The sequence below is a fragment of the Eleginops maclovinus genome, chromosome 3 (genome assembly GCF_036324505.1).
Source record: "Eleginops maclovinus isolate JMC-PN-2008 ecotype Puerto Natales chromosome 3, JC_Emac_rtc_rv5, whole genome shotgun sequence".
Lineage (NCBI taxonomy): Eukaryota > Metazoa > Chordata > Actinopteri > Perciformes > Eleginopidae > Eleginops > Eleginops maclovinus.
Genome location: NC_086351.1, coordinates 936645 through 958343, shown reverse-complemented (window position 1 = coordinate 958343; position 21699 = coordinate 936645). Strand labels below are relative to the sequence as shown.

The 21699-nt window shown below is 42.8% G+C and overlaps 1 protein-coding gene across 2 annotated transcripts; it reads right to left on the bottom strand.

The window, feature by feature from the left end:
* plekhf2 (pleckstrin homology domain containing, family F (with FYVE domain) member 2) lies at positions 1 to 16771 on the bottom strand. 2 transcript variants are annotated; one of them, XR_010165485.1, is made up of 3 exons: positions 16554 to 16771; positions 1630 to 4124; positions 1 to 1584 (listed from the first exon to the last, which is right to left on the bottom strand). XR_010165485.1 is itself a non-coding variant. In XM_063880156.1 (2 exons), the coding sequence occupies exon 2, from the start codon at positions 4111 to 4113 to the stop codon at positions 3379 to 3381; it is 735 nt and encodes a 244-aa protein (XP_063736226.1). In that variant the 5' UTR covers positions 4114 to 4124; positions 16554 to 16771; the 3' UTR covers positions 1 to 3378. The 2 variants fall into 2 exon arrangements, 1 of the variants encoding a protein (XP_063736226.1); XM_063880156.1 differs by having other exon boundaries at positions 1 to 4124.
* Positions 16772 to 21699: the final 4928 nt, after the last annotated feature.

The following is a 21699-nucleotide window of genomic DNA, read 5'->3' as shown; positions in this document are numbered from 1 at the left end:
TCATGTTGATGTGACGGTTTATTCATTAGAGACTCATCCTGGATCAAAGTCAATGCTACCTTTGTTAAGTGCAGTCCACAGAACATCAACGGACAGCTGGTTAGTGGATCATCACATTACTGCAGCAACACAGACATCACATCTCTAGAAATCCAAACACATGAAGAGAATCCCTTTCTGCTCCCGAGGTGTTCGCATATGGAGACATTTCTGTGCTCGTTTACACTGAAGATAAACCTCTCCAGTGAGGGGGGAATACGTTCCTAAACATGTCGTGCAATCTGGGAGTTACTGGGAATGTTTGGATCATGGATCACGCTTCAAACGGTTCGGTGACAGGACCCTGTTGGACCCGATTACACTGAATTTAATTTGACGCCGTTTGGAAACTAGGAACTGAGAAAGAGCTCTGATGATGGTTGGGACACTGCTGGTGTTCAGACCAGTATGTAGTGTCTCTCCTGGAACATGTCTCCACGCTCTAATGTTCAGAAAGCTCTTTATGTTTCTCATCCTGCCTGTGCTGCAGCTCCTCTTTTCACCCTCTGTCTGAAACCAGAGCCCAGTGTGCTGTGATTGGTTAGCTGGTCGGCTCTGTTGTGATTGGTCAACCAGCTTAGAGATGTCCCGCCCCTTAGCCTATCACGTTGGAGCGCTAGCCAATAGGAGCAGGAGTGGGAGGCTCAGTTTGTTAAAGCTAGAACCTATTGCTTTCTTTTTACTGTATCAGCACGATTTAAGGTAAACTAAATTAAGAGCTGTAATTTCATATTGTACTATATGTGGGATGAACCTTCATTACAGTAACGCTCTGATAATCTTATTTTATACTATTGGATTTATTCATGTTGCTTCACTTTGTTAAAACAAGAATTCCATGTTTAATTTACATTCATTTGATATTTGTTTCACTTCTGAATTCATCTTAAAAAAGGTTTGTAAATTAATCTTATAAAATAAAGTAACAAGTATTTCCATAGGCCACTTTTTTCAGGGCCTGATCCCTAACTGAGGTCACATGACACAGGTCACATGATCAGTGGGAAGCGGAATGAGGGCGGGGACAGGAAGTGACGCAACAGGAGAGCATGTGATCAGGTGCGGCGTGTCGGGTCAACGTAGGTAAAACAAATATCACAGTTTTAACAAAGCAGAGGGAAATATGACAGCAACATAATTTGGAATTCTCTGAGATTTAAATGTTAAATTAAATGGGAGAAACTCAAAATTACAAAAATTAAACGTTTCCCCCCAAAACTAATTATATTATTATTTATTTTACAAGTTTTAAAACAGCCCTATTAAAAAGGTCAATTTACACATATTGAGGCAATGCATTTAAGAGAAAAATAATCCATATATTTTCTGAGATAAAAACGTGTCATTAGGTCCTATACATTTCCAGAAAAATCGGGTTTTGCTGTTTGCTCCTCTCAGGTTAAAAAACACAGTTACCTTACATGAATACCTAAAGTGAGGGAGGGGCGAAGTAGTAAAAAACATATACTTTGTAATATTGAAATTGTAAATCAAAAATTAAAACATCCCTGATTTTGAAGTGAAAAAAAACCGCATGAGAAAAAACTGGAAATGTAAAGTTGTGTTTTTGTGATAAAAAATAAACAACACATTGAAAATGTAAATATGTATTTTACTTTGAGATATTCAGCAGGTGGAAGAGGGGGATTCTTCAACATTTCCAGGGTTAAAATCCCCATTTTTTCAGGTAAAAAAGCGTTGATATTTTCAGAGAATTAAACTTCAGATTTAAGAGAATTAAACCTCACAAATATCGGCTACAAAAACGAGTATAAAGTAGAATATTTGCCAGAAATTAAGAAACCTAGAGTGACTTTAACACGCCGTCGTCGCGCCCCAACTCTCTGGAACAATCCTTTTCATTTTGTGAATCCTAATCCTACTCATTGACCTTTTCCCACTGATCAGGGTTGTATTGAACTTCTTTATTTAAAATAAATCCTAATTATGCAACCGTTTCAGTACTGACCGCGACAGCTGTGATTATATCTGGACCCCTGCCAACAACACCACATTTACCCTTTTAAAACACAAAGCAGGAAACACACTCAGGAACGGAAAAGTAATCCAGATTACAGATTCATGAAAACAATCCTAAAAATCAAAGCCTCGATCATATTTCATTTGAGAGTCGGGGATCCACGGATGTTTCAAGAGCCTCAAACTTTCTGGGAAAAGTCAAAACGTAACTCTTCTAATTGTCGGCTGGTGTGTTTGCAGCACAAACACACACACACACACACACACACACACACGTTTCAGAGTCAGCGTGTCGTAGAGTCTCTGGTTTCTGCGCAGCGGTGCTTCATTAGCAGAAGACTGATTTCCTCCATGTCCTGCAAGGCACTACGTGAGGTCAAAGGCAGAGTGAGTTTTTAAAGGGGGCGACTGCTGAGAGAAAACTCACCAGAGTGTGTGTGTGTGTGTGTGTGTGTGTGTGTGTGTGTGTGTGTGTGTGTGTGTGTGTGTGTGTGTGTGTGTGTGTGTGTGTGTGTGTGTGTGTGTTTGCAGGGAAGACGACATGATTTGTCAGAAGCGACTGCATTCAGGTCCACTAGAAAAAGCTCTGGGTTTAGAGTATATGTTGTTACTGATAAAAATAGCGACACATTTAGAAAACCGCCCTGTTGAGAGAAAGGACAGGGAACAAAACACACTTTTCCCTGCAGAAGGTTGGGTAATGGACGTACGATTTAAAAAAGATGGATTAACGTTAGAGGAGGAGGAGGAGGAGGAGGAGGAGGAGGAGGAGGAGGAGGGGTTCTTAATCAGCACTATGGTTGTAATAAGATAAAAAGTCAGACTTCTCCCCAAATAATTCAACATTTCATTGTTTAATCACAAGCTCTCTCAGCGTGATACCTACAATTAGAAATTGATTAAAAAAAAGGATCTCCAGGAAAACACCAAGCCTCTGTTAGGAAGCAGCCCTGATACAAGGAGCCCCCCCCTGCAGGGAGACGAGCTCGTACATTAGAAGACAATATTCCTCAGAGTCGACTAGAAAAGCTCTTTAGCGTGAGATCTACATTTTGTTACGAATAAAAAAGGGACACCAAACATTCAGAGCCCAAACATTCAGCTTCCCTGCAGAGATTACATCCTGGATGCACAGTTAAAAGAAAACAGAGAAAAGAAGCCCCCTCCCTTAGATGAAGTTAATGCAAAAGCCCCCCCACTGTTTTCTGTAGTGACTAATCGAGAGTCATGAGTGGAAGAGATGGACAGTCAGGTTCATTCCACCGCCTTTAATCACTGCCCCCTGCTGGACTCGGAGGGGAAGGTAATAAAATATTTTGGTTTCGGGATCGGATCATCCGTCAGAGGAAGTGTGTCTCCTCAGTCGCTGCTGTCGTCGTCGTCGTCGTCATCCGACAGGTTGTTGAACTTTGACCCCAGCCGGCTGATGGAGTCCGAGCGCGGCTCGAGGCCTCCCGCCGTCAGCTGCACGAAGCAGAACTCGCACACGCGCACGGGTTTGGACGACTGGCTGGGCAGTAGGTACTTCTTATCCGAGCACGGGCCGCACACCACGTAGCCGCACTTCCTGCAGTGGTGGCGGCGGCTGACGGGCGTGAACTTCACCTTCTGGCAGCGCATGCAGACCGTGGCCTCCGAGTCGGGCACCCAGACGGCGGCGTGCTCGCCCGTCGGAGCCTTGCCACTCTTCTGCAGCAGATCCCCCACGCACTTCCCGATGTGGTTCATCCACTCGGACTTCTCGGTAGCGGTGGCGGCGTACACGGCGAAGGACTTGGTGGGCGTCTTGATGATCCAGCCGTTGCGCAGGTCGCCCTCATCTGGCACTGTGGCGATGGTGACGCTCTCCAGCGGGATGATGTGCTGCTTGTTGTACTTCTTCTTCTGGATCACGATGTTGCCGTACACCAGGATGTCATTGAAGAGGAAGAACTGCCGCGCCTTGGGCTTCTTGCGGCAGAGTTTGGTGAGCACGCCCTCGCCGATAAGCACTCGGCCCGGAATGACGAGCGGCTGGCCGGCGGCGCCGAAGCAGCCCTCTACCACCGCGATGCGTTTAGAGTTGGCCTCGCTGTTCGCAAGCCGGTCCACCATCTTCACCTCACCTGCAGGGACAGAGCAGAGGGGAGGAACATCTTTACTACAGGTTAGAATTTGTCAAACTGACGCACAGTAGAGCTGGCATTTTGGAGAAAATCTCAAATACAGTGGAGCAGGGATGTCATATTTCTGTGACATCCCTGCTCTGGCCCCTGAAGGCAGCGTCTCCCTGGTCCAATAGGATTCCTCCATGTGATTTTGGATCATTGCAGAAAATAATCTCTGAGTCAAACAAACGTTTATGATTCTTACACGTTCTGTTCAGCAGGATAACACATATTAATACTTCATGATTTCTGAAGCAAAAAGCTAATGTTGGGCTATAAAGGAACTACAGCACGGTCACATGACTTCACGTCTCCACCGCTAAGCTAAGCTAAGGCTAAAGGCTAAATGGCTGCCGGGTACACACGCCACAAACAAAAGGAATAATTAAATTAAAGAACATCAAACACCAGGAGCATGTTTCGTATCTCTGCTGTGACCCTGAACGCAGCACAGCTCATTGGCAGTTTCTCTTACAGCTGGAAGGCAAGGGTCAAAGGTCAGGATGGAGGGAAGAAATGTGCACACACACACACACACACACACACACACACACACACACACACACACACACACACACACACACACACACACACACACACACACACACACACACACACACACACACACACACACACACACACACACACACACACACACACACACACACACACACTTTATGGAGGCGAAGCTTCTTAAAAGCGAGAGTTTGAGTTGCATATATTTCCCCTCTCTGCAGACCGTCACGCTTCACTGAGGCAGGAGGAATGAGGTTTTTCCAGAGGGACGAAGGTCATGAGTCTGAGAGGAGACCGGTTTACGCCACGCTGCTAAGAATAGCCCTTACAGGTTTTCCAATTCCATTTGGAGTTTAGTGATGGCTCTAAAGACTACACACACTTACAGGTCATTCATAAAGATCCTTCAAGAACTACTAGGAAGGTATTTTAGAAATTTAAGGAAATAAATCTAGGTTTTATCAAAGGAGCCATTCTGCCTTCTTTGGCCCCAGATTAAATATGAATGGAGCTGCACAAACTATCTTCTAAGGTTTTATATATGGCTGTATAAACTTTATATAGAAAGCTATTTGCTGCATGTTCCTCACTAGTCCATTCCAGTTCTCAGCATCAAAAACAACGGCAACTCAAAAAAGTCCGCTCCGGGTTTTACCGCGGCTCGCTCCAAACTAAAGAAATACCAAAACTAAAACACAGCGTCTTTCACTGAAAAGCAAAGTTAAATTCCCGCCGTGACTCACTGCACGTCCAGCAGCTAAGCGCCGTTAATCAAACATAATAAGTCCGAAGCTGCTGTGATTGGTCCCCGGGCGGACTCTGGACATGCCTTCTCTAAACCATATTGCATTTCTAATTTCTGTACATATACAATCTACTGAGTTGGGTTATATTCAAGATGTTATCCAACTATAAACCAGAGAGCAAACTAACCCACCCGAGTACAAAGCAAACTATCACTTTCATGATTGTTAAACATGTTTATAAAGTCCGGATGTTTTTTCTGACTGTCATTTAAAACCTAAAGCTGTGTAATTGTTTAAAATAAGACCGCTGGAATGAAAGGTTGTGTTGCAATGCTGCTTTATGAAGAGCTCAGAAGAAATGACAAAACAAAGTGGAAAACTGACATTTCCTTTCTCAGAGCCCTGATTTAAGATCTGAATCACACTCTCATGCATCAGTGTTTCTATAATCCAGCCACAAAGAGCCCCCTGACGCCACCAGCGGTTCATAAGGACGGGCTGCACAGTGCATACGAGAAACTGAAAGGCTATTTGCTGATATCCTGGTGCTGCTCGACAGGGGTTTGAATGCCGGTGCAGTCCAGACGCGAGACCTTGGGTTACGGGACCAGCAGTGACATCATGAATTATTCATCAGGAGGGCCGTCCTCTCTCTCAGTTTACAAGGGCCGCTCATTACGTGCTGCGCCTGAGTCAGATTAAACATTCGGCCCCAACAAATAAAAAGCTCATAGAAGCCCTCGACAAAGGCAAAGCCACCAGACTCCGCTGACAAAATCATGTTACGCCGCAGGGGGGGTTAGTTCACCGCTGCCTCCAACGGCCTGTGGTGTTGTTGTTGGACTTTGGTGACTAAAAAGGATCCGTTAGGATTCGTTAAAGACACACAATTACACAAAGATCGGAAGAATTATGAACAAAACGTACTTTAAGGAGGGGCCACATTATTCTGACGTTCAGGTGTATATCAGTATGTAGAGTCTCTACTTTAAAGAGTCCTCTCCTGCTGATGTTCAGGTGTATATCAGTATGTAGAGTCTCTACTTTAAAGAGTCCTCTCCTGCTGATGTTCAGGTGTATATCAGTATGTAGAGTCTCTACTTTAAAGAGTCCTCTCCTGCTGATGTTCAGGTGTATATCAGTATGTAGTGTCTCTACTTTAAAGAGTCCTCTCCTGCTGATGTTCAGGTGTATATCAGTATGTAGTGTCTCTACTTTAAAGAGTCCTCTCCTGCTGATGTTCAGGTGTATATCAGTATGTAGAGTCTCTACTTTAAAGAGTCCTCTCCTGCTGATGTTCAGGTGTATATCAGTATGTAGTGTCTCTACTTTAAAGAGTCCTCTCCTGCTGATGTTCAGGTGTATATCAGTATGTAGTGTCTCTACTTTAAAGAGTCCTCTCCTGCTGATGTTCAGGTGTATATCAGTATGTAGTGTCTCTACTTTAAAGAGTCCTCTCCTGCTGATGTTCAGGTGTATATCAGTATGTAGAGTCTCTACTTTAAAGAGTCCTCTCCTGCTGATGTTCAGGTGTATATCAGTATGTAGTGTCTCTACTTTAAAGAGTCCTCTCCTGCTGATGTTCAGGTGTATATCAGTATGTAGGGTCTCTACTTTAAAGAGTCCTCTCCTGCTGATGTTCAGGTGTATATCAGTATGTAGTGTCTCTACTTTAAAGAGTCCTCTCCTGCTGATGTTCAGGTGTATATCAGTATGTAGAGTCTCTACTTTAAAGAGTCCTCTCCTGCTGATGTTCAGGTGTATATCAGTATGTAGAGTCTCTACTTTAAAGAGTCCTCTCCTGCTGATGTTCAGATGTATATCAGTATGTAGAGTCTCTACTTTAAAGAGTCCTCTCCTGCTGATGTTCAGATGTATATCAGTATGTAGAGTCTCTACTTTAAAGAGTCCTCTCCTACTGATGTTCAGGTGTATATCAGTATGTAGTGTCTCTACTTTAAAGAGTCCTCTCCTGCTGATGTTCAGGTGTATATCAGTATGTAGAGTCTCTACTTTAAAGAGTCCTCTCCTGCTGATGTTCAGGTGTATATCAGTATGTAGCGTCTCTACTTTAAAGAGTCCTCTCCTGCTGCTCTTTATTCTCCTCTCCTGCTGCAGCACCTCCTTTCATTCTGGATTAGTAATTACTAACATATTTGAGCGATTTGTGAACAAGCTAATGCGCATAAAGGGAAAGAGGACGTTGGGCTTTTCACTCTGGCAGTTCACTGAGAATAAAGGGAAGCGGCGATGAGTCAGGAGCCAGAGGGAGAGAGTGACGAGAAAGATAAAGAGCGTTTCAAACAACAAGGACATCCATTTATCCTGCGGGGTGACGAGAGGGCAGAGGAGCCGTCATGAAATGTTTCTGTGTCGCTGCATCTGAAAAGCATGCTGCAGGGGCTACACACCAGGGCGGGAGAGAAGCTCCTTCTGGAGGGAACACGGGGAATATAGCCTCTGCAGATCATTCACAGGCACTAAAACCTATAGAGCACACTACAGGAGAGGGGAGCAGAACGGAAAGCTTAGTAGGGACTCTTTAAACATGTTTTTCAATGATAATGTGACTATTTACTCCCATAGCATCGTGAATCATACGCTTTACGTTTCTGCGTCCACTCTCCTGTGGTCTGCAGGGAAAGTGAAAACAGTTTGGTCAGCTCATCACAAACACTATCAAGAGCAGAGGGGAAACTAAAGGCTTTACACAGAAGATGGATCACAGTGAGCTGGGTAATAACAGAGCAGATGTTACGCTAAATCACAGTCTCTCTCTGATTCTGAAATATCACAGTCGGCAAACGTGTTTCAACAAACAAACCTCTTCCACAAGGAGGAACTCTGCAGCTTCAGAGAGGGTGCAGATATAGAAAGACAAATCAGAACTCCTGCAGAAACATCTGCAGCAGCTCTTCAACACATGCAGCATGTAGAGAACATTCAGCAGAGGAAACATGAGCAGTTTACTAAAAGCTGCAGAAACCAAACGCTGCAAGAAGCTCCAACACAACGGAGACCAGGGGACACTAAAGAGAGACGCACACAGCTGGAGACCAGGGGACACTAAAGAGAGACGCACACAGCTGGAGACCAGGGGACACTAAAGAGAGACGCACACAGCTGGAGACCAGGGGACACTAAAGAGAGACGCACACAGCTGGGGACCAGGGGACACTAAAGAGAGAGGCACACAGCTGGAGACCAGGGGACACTAAAGAGAGACACACACAGCTGGAGACCAGGGGACACTAAAGAGAGACGCACACAGCTGGAGACCAGGGGACACTAAAGAGAGACGCACACAGCTGGAGACCAGGGGACACTAAAGAGAGACGCACACAGCTGGAGACCAGGGGACACTAAAGAGAGACGCACACAGCTGGAGACCAGGGGACACTAGAGAGAGACGCACACAGCTGGAGACCAGGGGACACTAAAGAGAGACGCACACAGCTGGAGACCAGGGGACACTAAAGAGAGACGCACACAGCTGGGAACCAGGGGACACTAAAGAGAGACGCACACAGCTGGAGACCAGGGGACACTAAAGAGAGACGCACACAGCTGGAGACCAGGGGACACTAAAGAGAGACGCACACAGCTGGAGACCAGGGGACACTAAAGAGAGACGCACACAGCTGGAGACCAGGGGACACTAAAGAGAGACGCACACAGCTGGAGACCAGGGGACACTAAAGAGAGACGCACACAGCTGGAGACCAGGGGACACTAAAGAGAGACGCACACAGCTGGAGACCAGGAGACACTAAAGTCTGAGATGACTGGGTTAGAAGAAGGAACTCTTACTGGTCCCACAGAGGGGAACGTACCTCCCAGTGTTCCCGCTTCCTGTCTCAGCAGGAAGGATTTAATCACTTAAACAAGTCGAGGCAAAACAGCTGATCAGTGAGGAACGGGTTCAGACACAGGAACCTCCATCATCCATCAGAGGTTACCACGGAGACCTTCTCTCTGTCAATATCACACACACACACAGCCTGCAGCTTGGTGTGTGTCTGTCTGTCTGTCTGTCTGTCTGTGTGTAGTGAGGAAGCGGACAGGATGGAGTCTCTGAGGGCTCTGCTCCGAGCCTCCATCTGTTCCCCCCCGCTCTGCTGCAGAGCTTTGAGCAAACACCCTGGCAGCTAGCAGGAGGAGAGGTCTGGCTTTCAGATCCACATTTTCCATCCCATCATGGTGAACTCTGCCGGCACCACGAACACAAATACTCTCTGAACGACGTCCTGCAGCCCGCCCACTCCTGCTCCACTCAGAGGAAACCACTGGAGGCTGGAGAGTCCGTCCAGAAGAGGATGTCCGAAACACATCAGGAGTTTCTGTGCGAACCGTAAGCGCTGTGAAGTAGAAACAGCACGGTCCACAGCAAACTGATGTGCTGCTTTCCACCACCGGTTCAAAGTTTCCTTTCTAGATCATTCACAGAACAGCAAAGATGCATTCATACAGAACATTTCAAAACTACAAGTTAAAAGCACTCTGTTTCATCCGAACCTCAAGGAAATTCTAAATACAAGCACCTGTGCAACGACTCCTTTCAGACATGACTTCTACCCTAAATAACAACACACATGCAGCACAAACTGAGGCGTTTCATTTTCTAACTTTGTAGGAACAATAAGTGAAATATTTATCTCCTAAAATCCTAATTAAACTGGATTTTTATTTCAAAGATTAAAGATAAATAGATCAGAACATTTATGACTTGTTTATATTCATCCAACTGTTGGTCTAACAGGAGACGTCACTTTGTGCTAAATGAACGCTTTCTGATTATTTTATAGACCAATGGCTTAATCACTTTCCAAGAAGATATAGAATTTCATCCCTTCCTGATTATTTGAGCCAATCAAACCTCCAGAGTTTATTATGTTTCTGTTAAATCTTTATTCTTATCCTGTACTCCAGAAACAGGAACAGATTCCCGGCTCTTCGGAGGAGCAGCAGACGCGCTGACGCTCCTGCTGTCAAATCAAACGGGCAGAAATATTTAAAAACCACCAGCTGTAAGCAGAGCGTCCAACAACACTTCATGTCCTTCCAAAAATCAGTTTCCACTTGCAGTGAAGGAGCTCCTTCCTACTGAACATCTACTTCTACTAAAAGAAATCCTCACGTGTGCGCTTGGATGGAGAGACGGAGCAAGGAGGTAATTGCATTAAAGTGATTAAAGCAATCTGAAATAAAGAGTCATTTCCTGAAGCGCACTTTTATCTTTTGTCTGTAAAAACTACAAACCTTCCTCCTTTTTTGTGTGATTGAAAGTAAAAATATCATTTTGTGGAGAAGTGTCTCAGGGACACAACGACATGCTGACTGCAGAGGGACTCGAACAAGTGCTCTATGCCCCCGCTGAAGCGTTACAGACAGGTTTGCCTCGTTTCCTCTTCCTCACCTTTGAGCTACACAGAGTCCCACTGCAGGGCCACAGGACACACAGAAGTGAAACTGAGCCTTGCTATGAAACAAGTGTTAAACAAGGGTTGAGTAATAGCAGATATGAAAAGGAGAAGTTCAGATGTTGAAAATACATGCCACTATACACTGAACTGTCCTTCAGATGTGTCTTTACCGCCCGTACAGTGTACTGAATACCTCTTCATCCTTTTACCGTCAACATCATATTAATTAAACTGCATGATGATAATAACTGAACAGCTGCAATGAATTGGGACGTGTGAAGGACTCCGATGCCGTAAAGTATGAACAATATGCTGCATGTCAACGTGACGCCTTTCCCATTAACATGAAGGGGTGTAGATTTCCGTACCTTACCCCGCCTCTATCCCCCTCTCCACGCTCTAATGTTCAGAAAGCTCTTTATGTTTCTCATCCTGCCTGTGCTGCAGCTCCTCTTTTCACCCTCTGTCTGAAACCAGAGCACAGTCTGCTGTGATTGGTTAGCTGACCGGCTCTGTTGTGATTGCTCAACCACTTAGAGATGTCCCAGGACTACCTACTTACTTACTCCTCTTCGTCCCCTATGGGACATACGGCTTCAATGAGCTCTCTCCATTGCATTCGGTCCCTGGCAGCATGTTGGGCCTCTCCCCACGACAGGTTTATCTGTTCCAGCTCTTGTGTCACAGTTCTGCGCCAGGTGGTTTTGGGCCTCCCAGGTTTTCTTTTACCTGGTGGTGTCCATCTCCCAGGACTACAGGAGAGGGAAACCCAAAAACCACAGGGCCTCTTTGATTAGCCTCCCTCTCAATTATTTTTACCATCAACAATAAACAAATTAGCGGAAGTTCTCCTGGCACCCCTTTCTTTTTTTTTAGGGAAACCCTATTAGTTGTCAGGTCAGGCGCCCCCTGTTGTGTCCGTCTCCCTGTGATCCACCTGCCGCCTCCTGCTTCTAATCTGCATCCATTTATAAACAGAGACATGTTGGATTATGTGCAGGATTACACAGGAGCAGACATCCTGTGCTTACAGAGAGCCAGGGGGGGGGGGCCCGGTGATTACCTGACAGGTAGTTAATATCCTCGGCCTCGCCCTCTGCAGCGCTGGCTCAACTAGTTTTACAACGCTGAAGACACAAAGAGGAGGAAGAGGAGAAGTGGCTGCAGGGGGAAACTCGCTGAGTCACAGTTTAGGATTACCAGGTAAAAGTGTGTGATTTACTCTGGAAATGGAAAGTTTATTAGGTCTTATTTACATTTGACCAGGGACGTATACTCAGATCCCTTACTTCAGTAAAAGTACCAACCCTCATGTCAACACATTAGGCAAGAGGTGCTAACGTCCCTTCCGGTCTAAATTAAGCCCCGCCCACTTTCCGGTGAAAGTCCTGCATCAGAGCGATGAGGAAATAATAGTGTCTTCATGTCTCAAAGCTGCTGAGTCATATATTGCACCTCAAACAACTAATAGATCCAGAGTTCTGGTTTCTTTACACAATTTTCTTTCTTAACTTTTTGTCATATTGAATTTTTTGTAATGAAAAGTTACTAAAACTGTTGAATAAAAAAAGAGTGACGTAAAACACGTAATGTCCCTTTAAATGTAAACAGAAGTATCAAGTAGGACTAAATTAAAATCCTCTAGAAGGTAAAAATACCCATCACCACACAGTGAAGAGCAGGATCACCTGCAGCTTTAAAACATAGATAACCTAACGACAAATAATCCACTCAGGGACTCTACCAGCTGATGACAAACACAGGGTGTTAAAAGAAGTAAAGTGTAAACAAAAACATAAACGGTGGAGGTAGATAACATAAAGCCAGACGGAAATTTTAGCTTAAGAAAACGATATTTTCAGCTCAAAAGTGACGACAGTTTCAAAACAAACTACCAGCAAACGAATTGCAAAGGATTAGAAATTCCTTTCTTGAATGTAGAAGCAAGATGTGGATTTAAATGGATAAGAAGATTAACAGCACCGGGTCAGAGACTAAACCCTGACTCTTACAAAGGCAGAAATACCGGAGGAGTCAAGTGAGAATACTCACACACACCGGACTCAACTGAGATTATAAACCAGACTCAACTGAGATTATAAACCAGACTCAACTGAGAGTATAAACCAGACTCAACTGAGATTATAAACCAGACTCAACTGAGATTATAAACCAGATTCAAGTGAGATTATAAACCAGACTCAACTGAGATTATAAACCAGATTCAAGTGAGATTATAAACCAGACTCAACTGAGATTATAAACCAGACTCAACTGAGATTATAAACCAGACTCAACTGAGATTATAAACCAGACTCAACTGAGATTATAAACCAGATTCAACTGAGATTATAAACCAGATTCAAGTGAGATTATAAACCAGACTCAACTGAGATTATAAACCAGATTCAAGTGAGATTATAAACCAGACTCAACTGAGATTATAAACCAGACTCAACTGAGAATATAAACCAGACTCAACTGAGATTATAAACCAGACTCAACTGAGATTATAAACCAGACTCAACTGAGATTATAAACCAGACTCAACTGAGAATATAAACCAGACTCAACTGAGATTATAAACCAGACTCAAGTGAGATTATAAACCAGACTCGACTGAGATTATAAACCAGACTCAACTGAGAATATAAACCAGACTCAAGAGAGAATATAAACCAGACTCAACTGAGAATATAAACCAGACTCAACTGAGATTATAAACCAGACTCAACTGAGATTATAAACCAGACTCAACTGAGAATATAAACCAGACTCAACTGAGATTATAAACCAGACTCAACTGAGATTATAAACCAGACTCAACTGAGAATATAAACCAGACTCAACTGAGATTATAAACCAGACTCAACTGAGAATATAAACCAGACTCAACTGAGAATATAAACCAGACTCAACTGAGATTATAAACCAGACTCAACTGAGATTATAAACCAGACTCAACTGAGATTATAAACCAGACTCAACTGAGAATATAAACCAGACTCAACTGAGATTATAAACCAGACTCAACTGAGAATATAAACCAGACTCAACTGAGATTATAAACCAGACTCAAGGAGATTATAAACCAGACTCAACTGAGATTATAAACCAGACTCAACTGAGATTATAAACCAGACTCAACTGAGATTATAAACCAGACTCAACTGAGAATATAAACCAGACTCAACTGAGATTATAAACCAGACTCAAGGGAGAATATAAACCAGACTCAACTGAGAATATAAACCAGACTCAACTGAGATTATAAACCAGACTCAACTGAGATTATAAACCAGACTCAACTGAGAATATAAACCAGACTCAACTGAGATTATAAACCAGACTCAACTGAGATTATAAACCAGACTCAAGGGAGAATATAAACCAGACTCAACTGAGATTATAAACCAGACTCAACTGAGATTATAAACCAGACTCAACTGAGATTATAAACCAGACTCAACTGAGATTATAAACCAGACTCAACGGAGAATATAAACCAGACTCAACTGAGAATATAAACCAGACTCAACTGAGATTATAAACCAGACTCAACTGAGATTATAAACCAGACTCAACTGAGATTATAAACCAGACTCAACTGAGAATATAAACCAGACTCAACTGAGAATATAAACCAGACTCAACTGAGATTATAAACCAGACTCAACTGAGATTATAAACCAGACTCAACTGAGAATATAAACCAGACTCAACTGAGATTATAAACCAGACTCAACTGAGAATATAAACCAGACTCAAAGGAGATTATAAACCAGACTCAACTGAGATTATAAACCAGACTCAACTGAGATTATAAACCAGACTCAAGGGAGAATATAAACCAGACTCAACTGAGATTATAAACCAGACTCAACTGAGATTATAAACCAGACTCAACGGAGATTATAAACCAGACTCAACTGAGATTATAAACCAGACTCAACGGAGAATATAAACCAGACTCAACTGAGAATATAAACCAGACTCAACTGAGATTATAAACCAGACTCAACTGAGATTATAAACCAGACTCAAGGGAGAATATAAACCAGACTCAACTGAGATTATAAACCAGACTCAACTGAGATTATAAACCAGACTCAACTGAGAATATAAACCAGACTCAAGGGAGAATATAAACCAGACTCAACTGAGATTATAAACCAGACTCAACTGAGATTATAAACCAGACTCAAGGGAGAATATAAACCAGGACTCAACTGAGATTATAAACCAGACTCGAGGAGAATATAAACCAGGACTCAACTGAGATTATAAAACAGACTCAACTGAGAATATAAACCAGACTCAAAGGGAGAATATAAACCAGACTCAAGGGAGAATATAAACCGGACTCAACTGAGATTATAAACCAGACTCAACTGAGATTATAAACCAGACTCAACTGAGAATATAAACCAGACTCAACTGAGATTATAAACCAGACTCAACTGAGATTATAAACCAGACTCAACAGAATACTCTGGACTCAAGAAAAGGCAAACTTCTCTTTTTGTGGTGGAAAAAGTTTCCCAGCTAGCAGGATCACACATTCACTTCCACAAGGACACCTGACATGTTAAAGGTTACCTATACACTGAGGTATACACTGGAAAGGTAATCCTGCATCAAGCAGCCAGTCCTGCCATAAATAAATACACCACAGTGACTTTAGGCAACTGAGCAAACACAAAGGAGGCAGGTGCAATATGAAGGTCTTCTTTATGTTCAGACTTTAAAACCAATAAAATCATTTACAGATTATTAACCGCTTTGTTTATTCACCGCTAAGTTTAGTCTAGAGGTGAAAGAAGTACTCAGAGCTTGTACTTGAGTAAAAGTAGAAGTACTCAGGTCTTGTACTTGAGTAAAAGTAGAAGTACTCAGGTCTTGTACTTGAGTAAAAGTAGAAGTATTTGAGTAAAGTAGAAGTACTCAGAGCTTGTACTGAAGTAAAAGTAGAAGTATTTGAGTAAAGTAGAAGTACTCAGAGCTTGTACTGGAGTAAAAGTAGAAGTATTTGAGTAAAGTAGAAGTACTCAGAGCTTGTACTTGAGTAAAAGTAGAAGTACTCAGATCTTGTATTTGAGTAAAGTAGAAGTACTCAGAGCTTGTACTTGAGTAAAAGTAGAAGTATTTGAGTAAAGTAGAAGTACTCAGAGCTTGTACTGAAGTAAAAGTAGAAGTATTTGAGTAAAGTAGAAGTACTCAGAGCTTGTACTGGAGTAAAAGTAGAAGTATTTGAGTAAAGTAGAAGTACTCAGATCTTGTATTTGAGTAAAGTAGAAGTACTCAGATCTTGTACTTGAGTAAAGTAGAAGTACTCCGAGCTTCTACTCTAGTTACTTTACTCAAGGAGAAGATCTGAGTACTTCTACTTTTACTCGAGTACAAGACCTGAGTACTTTTTCTGATTGGCAGCTTAGCTGAACTAGCTCAGAAATTAGCACCCTGAAGCTAATCTGCTGCTCCTTTGTGGTTTTGCCGAAGAGAACTCAACTTTGCTCGCTTATTTTCGATACAAACACATCCATCCGTCATCCATCTGTTTGTTAGCGTGTATATTTCACAGCGCAAAGTCAAACAAAAGCAGTTTTTCACTCATGCTAACTGTTAGCATGCTAGCGAACATGGGGAAAAGTATCACAGCTTTTTTTTCTAACCCCAACTTTTAATTCTGAAACACTACATACCCGAAGGCTCCTCTCGGTTACTTTCACAGTGACTTGAAGCGTAGTTGTATTCCAGATATCGTCAGTAAAGCAACGTCTCCTTTCCCCCCCCTCAGAGACCGCTGAGTCCGCAGACAGCGACCGCAACTGGAAACTCCCACCGCCGCTGCCCCGAAAACACAACAACAATATGGCAGCGGAGCCCCGCGCTGCCTTCATGGCACACTGAAGAGTCAGGACATAATGACAATAATAATAAAAATAATAAGGATAATGCATTTGATTTATAGACGGGTGTAATGTAATTATGGACATTTACTTGAGCACTGAACAAATTGAAGTTCTTGTACTTGATTTAAGTTTGATCAGCAAGCAAGATTACACATCCACCTCCACAAAGACACCTGACATGTTCGAGGGTCACCTGTACAGTGAGGTTCAGGTGGGTGGAGTACTCATACACACTTTAATTAAACTACTTGCTATTAATCATGTATCCAGCTAATGTTGTATATGCTCTCACTGACGCCAGAGCCCTGTCTGTTCTGATTGGTTAGCTGGCCGGCTCTGTTGTGATTTGTCAACCACTTAGTGATGTCCCGCCCCTTAGCCTATAATGTACAATGTGTTGGAGCGCAGTTGTTACATAGTGATGTCACCATGTTCAGGGTCTAGGTTTACACAGGTTAACTTGTGTTTCAGCTCTGTGGACCTCTGTCTTCTGTCAGTGAGTGTTATTCTGAAGTCTCCACATGAGCTTTAGTCTGCAGTCCGTCCGGGTCACATGTTCTGGTTCTTCTCGTAGCTCCTCGTAGCAGAGCATCTTCACCACAAGACTCTGCAGAGGTATTAAACATGTCCTCATATCAGTACATATCTTCACACATTTCTTATTCATATTTTTCCATATCTGTTGTTGTTGTTGTTGTTGTTGTTGTTGTTGTTGTTGTTGTTGTTGTTGTTTTATTACAATGCACACATTTTTACATTTCAATCATTTGTATAACTTGTCTGTGTCTGTTTGAGGGTGTGTTTATGTCTTTTTAACTATGGTTTTATTTGTTATCAGTTTATGTATTTAGGGTGCCTTTTAAGACCTGGCTATGGACAACAGATGGAAATTAGCATAGCAGCTAACTCTGGTTTATTCACAGCAATTTGTCTGTTAATCAGTGAGCACTGTCCCTACCAACCAAAGAAATAAAACACTTTTTGTTGTGCACAGTCCTTTCCTAAAATCTGGAAACTGTTGAGTCATGTTTTCAGACATTATCCTTTTCCAACCTCTTCACATTTACCCAATTTAAACAAACCCTAAAATTGTTTCTAATAAGGTATAGAAATAAACTGGGGTTCTGTTTTATTCCATGGTTCTTAAATTACAGAGAAGAAAACGAGACCCAGCCTTTTCTAAATGAATTAAGAGTATTATTACTTTTACAATGCACGTCTTGAAATGCCAGATCTCCTCACTGTTCAATGTATTACTCACAGGAGTGCATGTGTGCAAAGGGCTTACCATCTTTGACCCTCCCATCTGACGCATTCAAACGAGTTTCCACAAGTGGCATGGAAACAGGGAAGTCTTTTATTCCCACGCTCAGTGAAGGCATCATGAGGAGGAGATCTGAGGACAGGACAGGACAGGACAAGTTTACAGGGAAACACACTCTATTATAGAGTCTCTAACCTACTCATTTTCAGGTTCATAATGGTAGTTCCTCTCCTGGGACATGTCTCCATGCTCTAATGTTCAGAAAGCTCTTTATGTTTCTCAGACTGCCTGTGCTGTAGCTCCTCTTTTCACCCTCTGTCTGAAACCAGAGCCCAGTCTGCTCTGATTGGTTAGCTGGTCGGCTCTGTTGTGGTTGGTCAACCCTTAGCGATGCCCCACCCCTTAGCCTATCACGTACTATGTGTTGGAGCGCTAACTAATAGAAGCGGGGACAGAAACTCCCTCTGGAGGGAACGTAAGGATTTTAGCCTTTGCAGACCATTTACATGCACACAAACCTATAGAACACTACATATAGATATTTGTTTTTGATAGATTATTTGCTGGATGAAATCCTAATTCCTTCCTGCCATCAGGTGGTTTTTGTAAGAGGAGAGTTGAACCTTTATTCTGACTCCAGTATATTGTTTCTGGACATGAAATGGAAATGAGCTGCTGTTAGTTAAAGGGCAAGAAGAATGACTCAACGCTGATTGCGGTCCTGGTGATCTGGAGAGCCGATGCTGTAACAGAAAGGCCGCAGGTTCAACCCCGCCAACGACTAAAGTGTCCATCCAGGGCGCTCATGGAAAAAACCTGCTCCCCCTGACACGGCTGTCATCTCATCTAAATGCAAATTAAGCACTCGATGATCAGGGAAATACAGCAGCAGCATGTACTTGAGCTAATGGGTTATCTTTGTAACCCAGAGAAATTAATTGATTTAGCATCGTATAGGTTCAGAACGATGTCTCACTTCTGGTCGTCTAGAGATCTCTATGAAGCACTTTCAGTGTGGAGCATACTTTCACAGGTTAAACTTAAAGAGTTTTCCCACTAAAAGGGTACTGGTGCGGGAATAAGTCAGGAAACCAGCAGCTTACCACTTCCTGTCCCCTCGTCTGGAAGACAAGGGATTTCTGAATGCGTTTTTCGTTGTTAGGCTGAATTTAGGTTCAAGCTGAAGACATTTTTATTCTACGACATAAAACACATCAGTAAATACCCGACTGGTGGATATAAAAAACGGCGGCTGCTAACAAGTGTTTAAATGAGACGACTCAACATCATCAAGGCCAACATTAGCCGCCTTTAGCTTAGCGGTGGAGACCTGAAGTCATGTGACCGTGCTGTAGTTCCTTTATAGCCCAACATTAGCCTCCTTTAGCTTAGCGGTGGTGACGTGAAGTCATGTGACCGTGCTGTAGTTCCTTTATAGCCCAACATTAGCCTCCTTTAGCTTAGCGGTGGTGACGTGAAGTCATGTGACCGTGCTGTAGTTCCTTTATAGCCCAACATTAGCCTCCTTTAGCTTAGCGGTGGAGACGTGAAGTCATGTGACCGTGCTGTAGTTCCTTTATAGCCCAACATTAGCCTCCTTTAGCTTAGCGGTGGTGAGGTGAAGTCATGTGACCGTGCTGTAGTTCCTTTATAGCCCAACATTAGCCTCCTTTAGCTTAGCGGTGGAGACGTGAAGTCATGTGACCGTGCTGTAGTTCCTTTATAGCCCAACATTAGCCTCCTTTAGCTTAGCGGTGGAGACGTGAAGTCATGTGACCGTGCTGTAGTTCCTTTATAGCCCAACATTAGCCTCCTTTAGCTTAGCGGTGGTGACGTGAAGTCATGTGACCGTGCTGTAGTTCCTTTATAGCCCAACATTAGCCTCCTTTAGCTTAGCGGTGGTGAGGTGAAGTCATGTGACCGTGCTGTAGTTCCTTTATAGCCCAACATTAGCTTTTTACTTCAGAAATCATAAAGTGATAATAAATGGAGATTATCCCGCTGAAATAAACGTGTAAGTATTATAAACCTTTGTTTGACACAGAAATTGTTTTCTACAATAATCCAAAATCCACATTTCTCCACATGGAGAAAACACATTGGATTTTTGTTAAGGGAACCAGGGAGATGCTGCCTTCAGGCTCCACTACAGAAAGTCATTAAACCTTACTATTGTAAACCCTTTCGACTCGAGTGACACGAGTGGGATGTTTGCACAAGAGTGAATCCTCTGCAGCAGAACAAATATGCAGTTCAGTGTGTACAGCTGGATTTGGACATCTCATGTTGGACCAATTCGAAACTCACAATGCCTTATTCATGAGGTTTCAGCATTCAATGTTGACGCAGGTGATTTATAGAAATACAGGTGGTGTGAAGCATGTCAAACTGTCATGCAGTTGAGCTTGCTTTCCCTGACAGACCTACAAACAAACTGTGCTTTTTTTAGTAGCATTATATATATTATTGACAAGTTTGGGAGGAGGGCGACTTTAAAATGTGCTAGCTACCTGTAAAAAAATGAAACCAGTAATCTGTGTCAGAAACGCATTAAAAGTGAATATTAAAAAACCCTTTATTTAAATGGGGGTGTAGTCATCCCTCATCCCTCCTCTAAAACCTGCTCTTTATTAGAGATCATTCAATTCAAACAGACCATCATCAGCTTTGTTAAAGGTCATTCCTGCTCCCCTTCTTGACCTTTAGATGAGATGTGTGATTATCCTCGCTCGCTGTGATGAGGCAGCAGGAGATACTCTTTTGCTTTCAATTCAAAATCACATCCTCTTTTAATAATTAGCAGAATCACACTTTGCTGATGTCCTCGTCTTTCAAAGGGATCAAAAACAACATTTATTGTGAGGACGCAAAAATGATAGTCTCGTTGCCAGCACTGGGAACCCTGAAATGTTGAGGACCCCAAAGTGTAATGATAGAAATGTATAGTAGGGGTCTCCAGCACATAGAAACTGCCGGATACTAACCTGCAGATGATGGGCAATTAGCTGAAGTCGCGTCAATTTGCATCAATGGCATGTGGACAATAGTTTTCACTGACGAGTTGAACAGTTTTGGAGGTTATTGGGATGCTGAGTCCATTTCTGACATGCTCAGGCTCATAAATGGCAGCTTTAACAAGAAAGTGGCCATATCTGTTCTCTCTGTGGGCTGATTGTGACTACTTCAAATGAATAAACAATCTGTCCAATCCAAATGATCCAGAGTCCCCTAAATCTGTCAAATTGACCCAGAATGAGTCAAAATCAGTCCACAGAGAAGACAAATAGCTCCACTTTCTGGTTGATCCTGACAAGAGATGGATTCCGCATCCTCAATGAACCCCAAAACCACTTCCAAATTGTCCAAATCTGCCATTTTGTTTTAAATGTTCAATAATAATGGTAATTAACACAGATTATGTTAATTATGCAAATTGCCCAACATATGCAAGGTAGCATCCATTTTGAACTTTAATCTTTGGTAATCGTGGTTTATATTTAGGCTTCTTTAATTCCTCTTTATTTTAAATACGTGTCTTTCTTTAATGCAGAAGGTGGCCACCTGATAAGGAGGGGCGGTGTGGCAAAGCCATCTCTCTCTCTTCTTCCCTTCAAACATCTTATTGTCATTGATGTTCTCTTGTTGAAGTTAAGGTAATCCAAAAGTAACAGA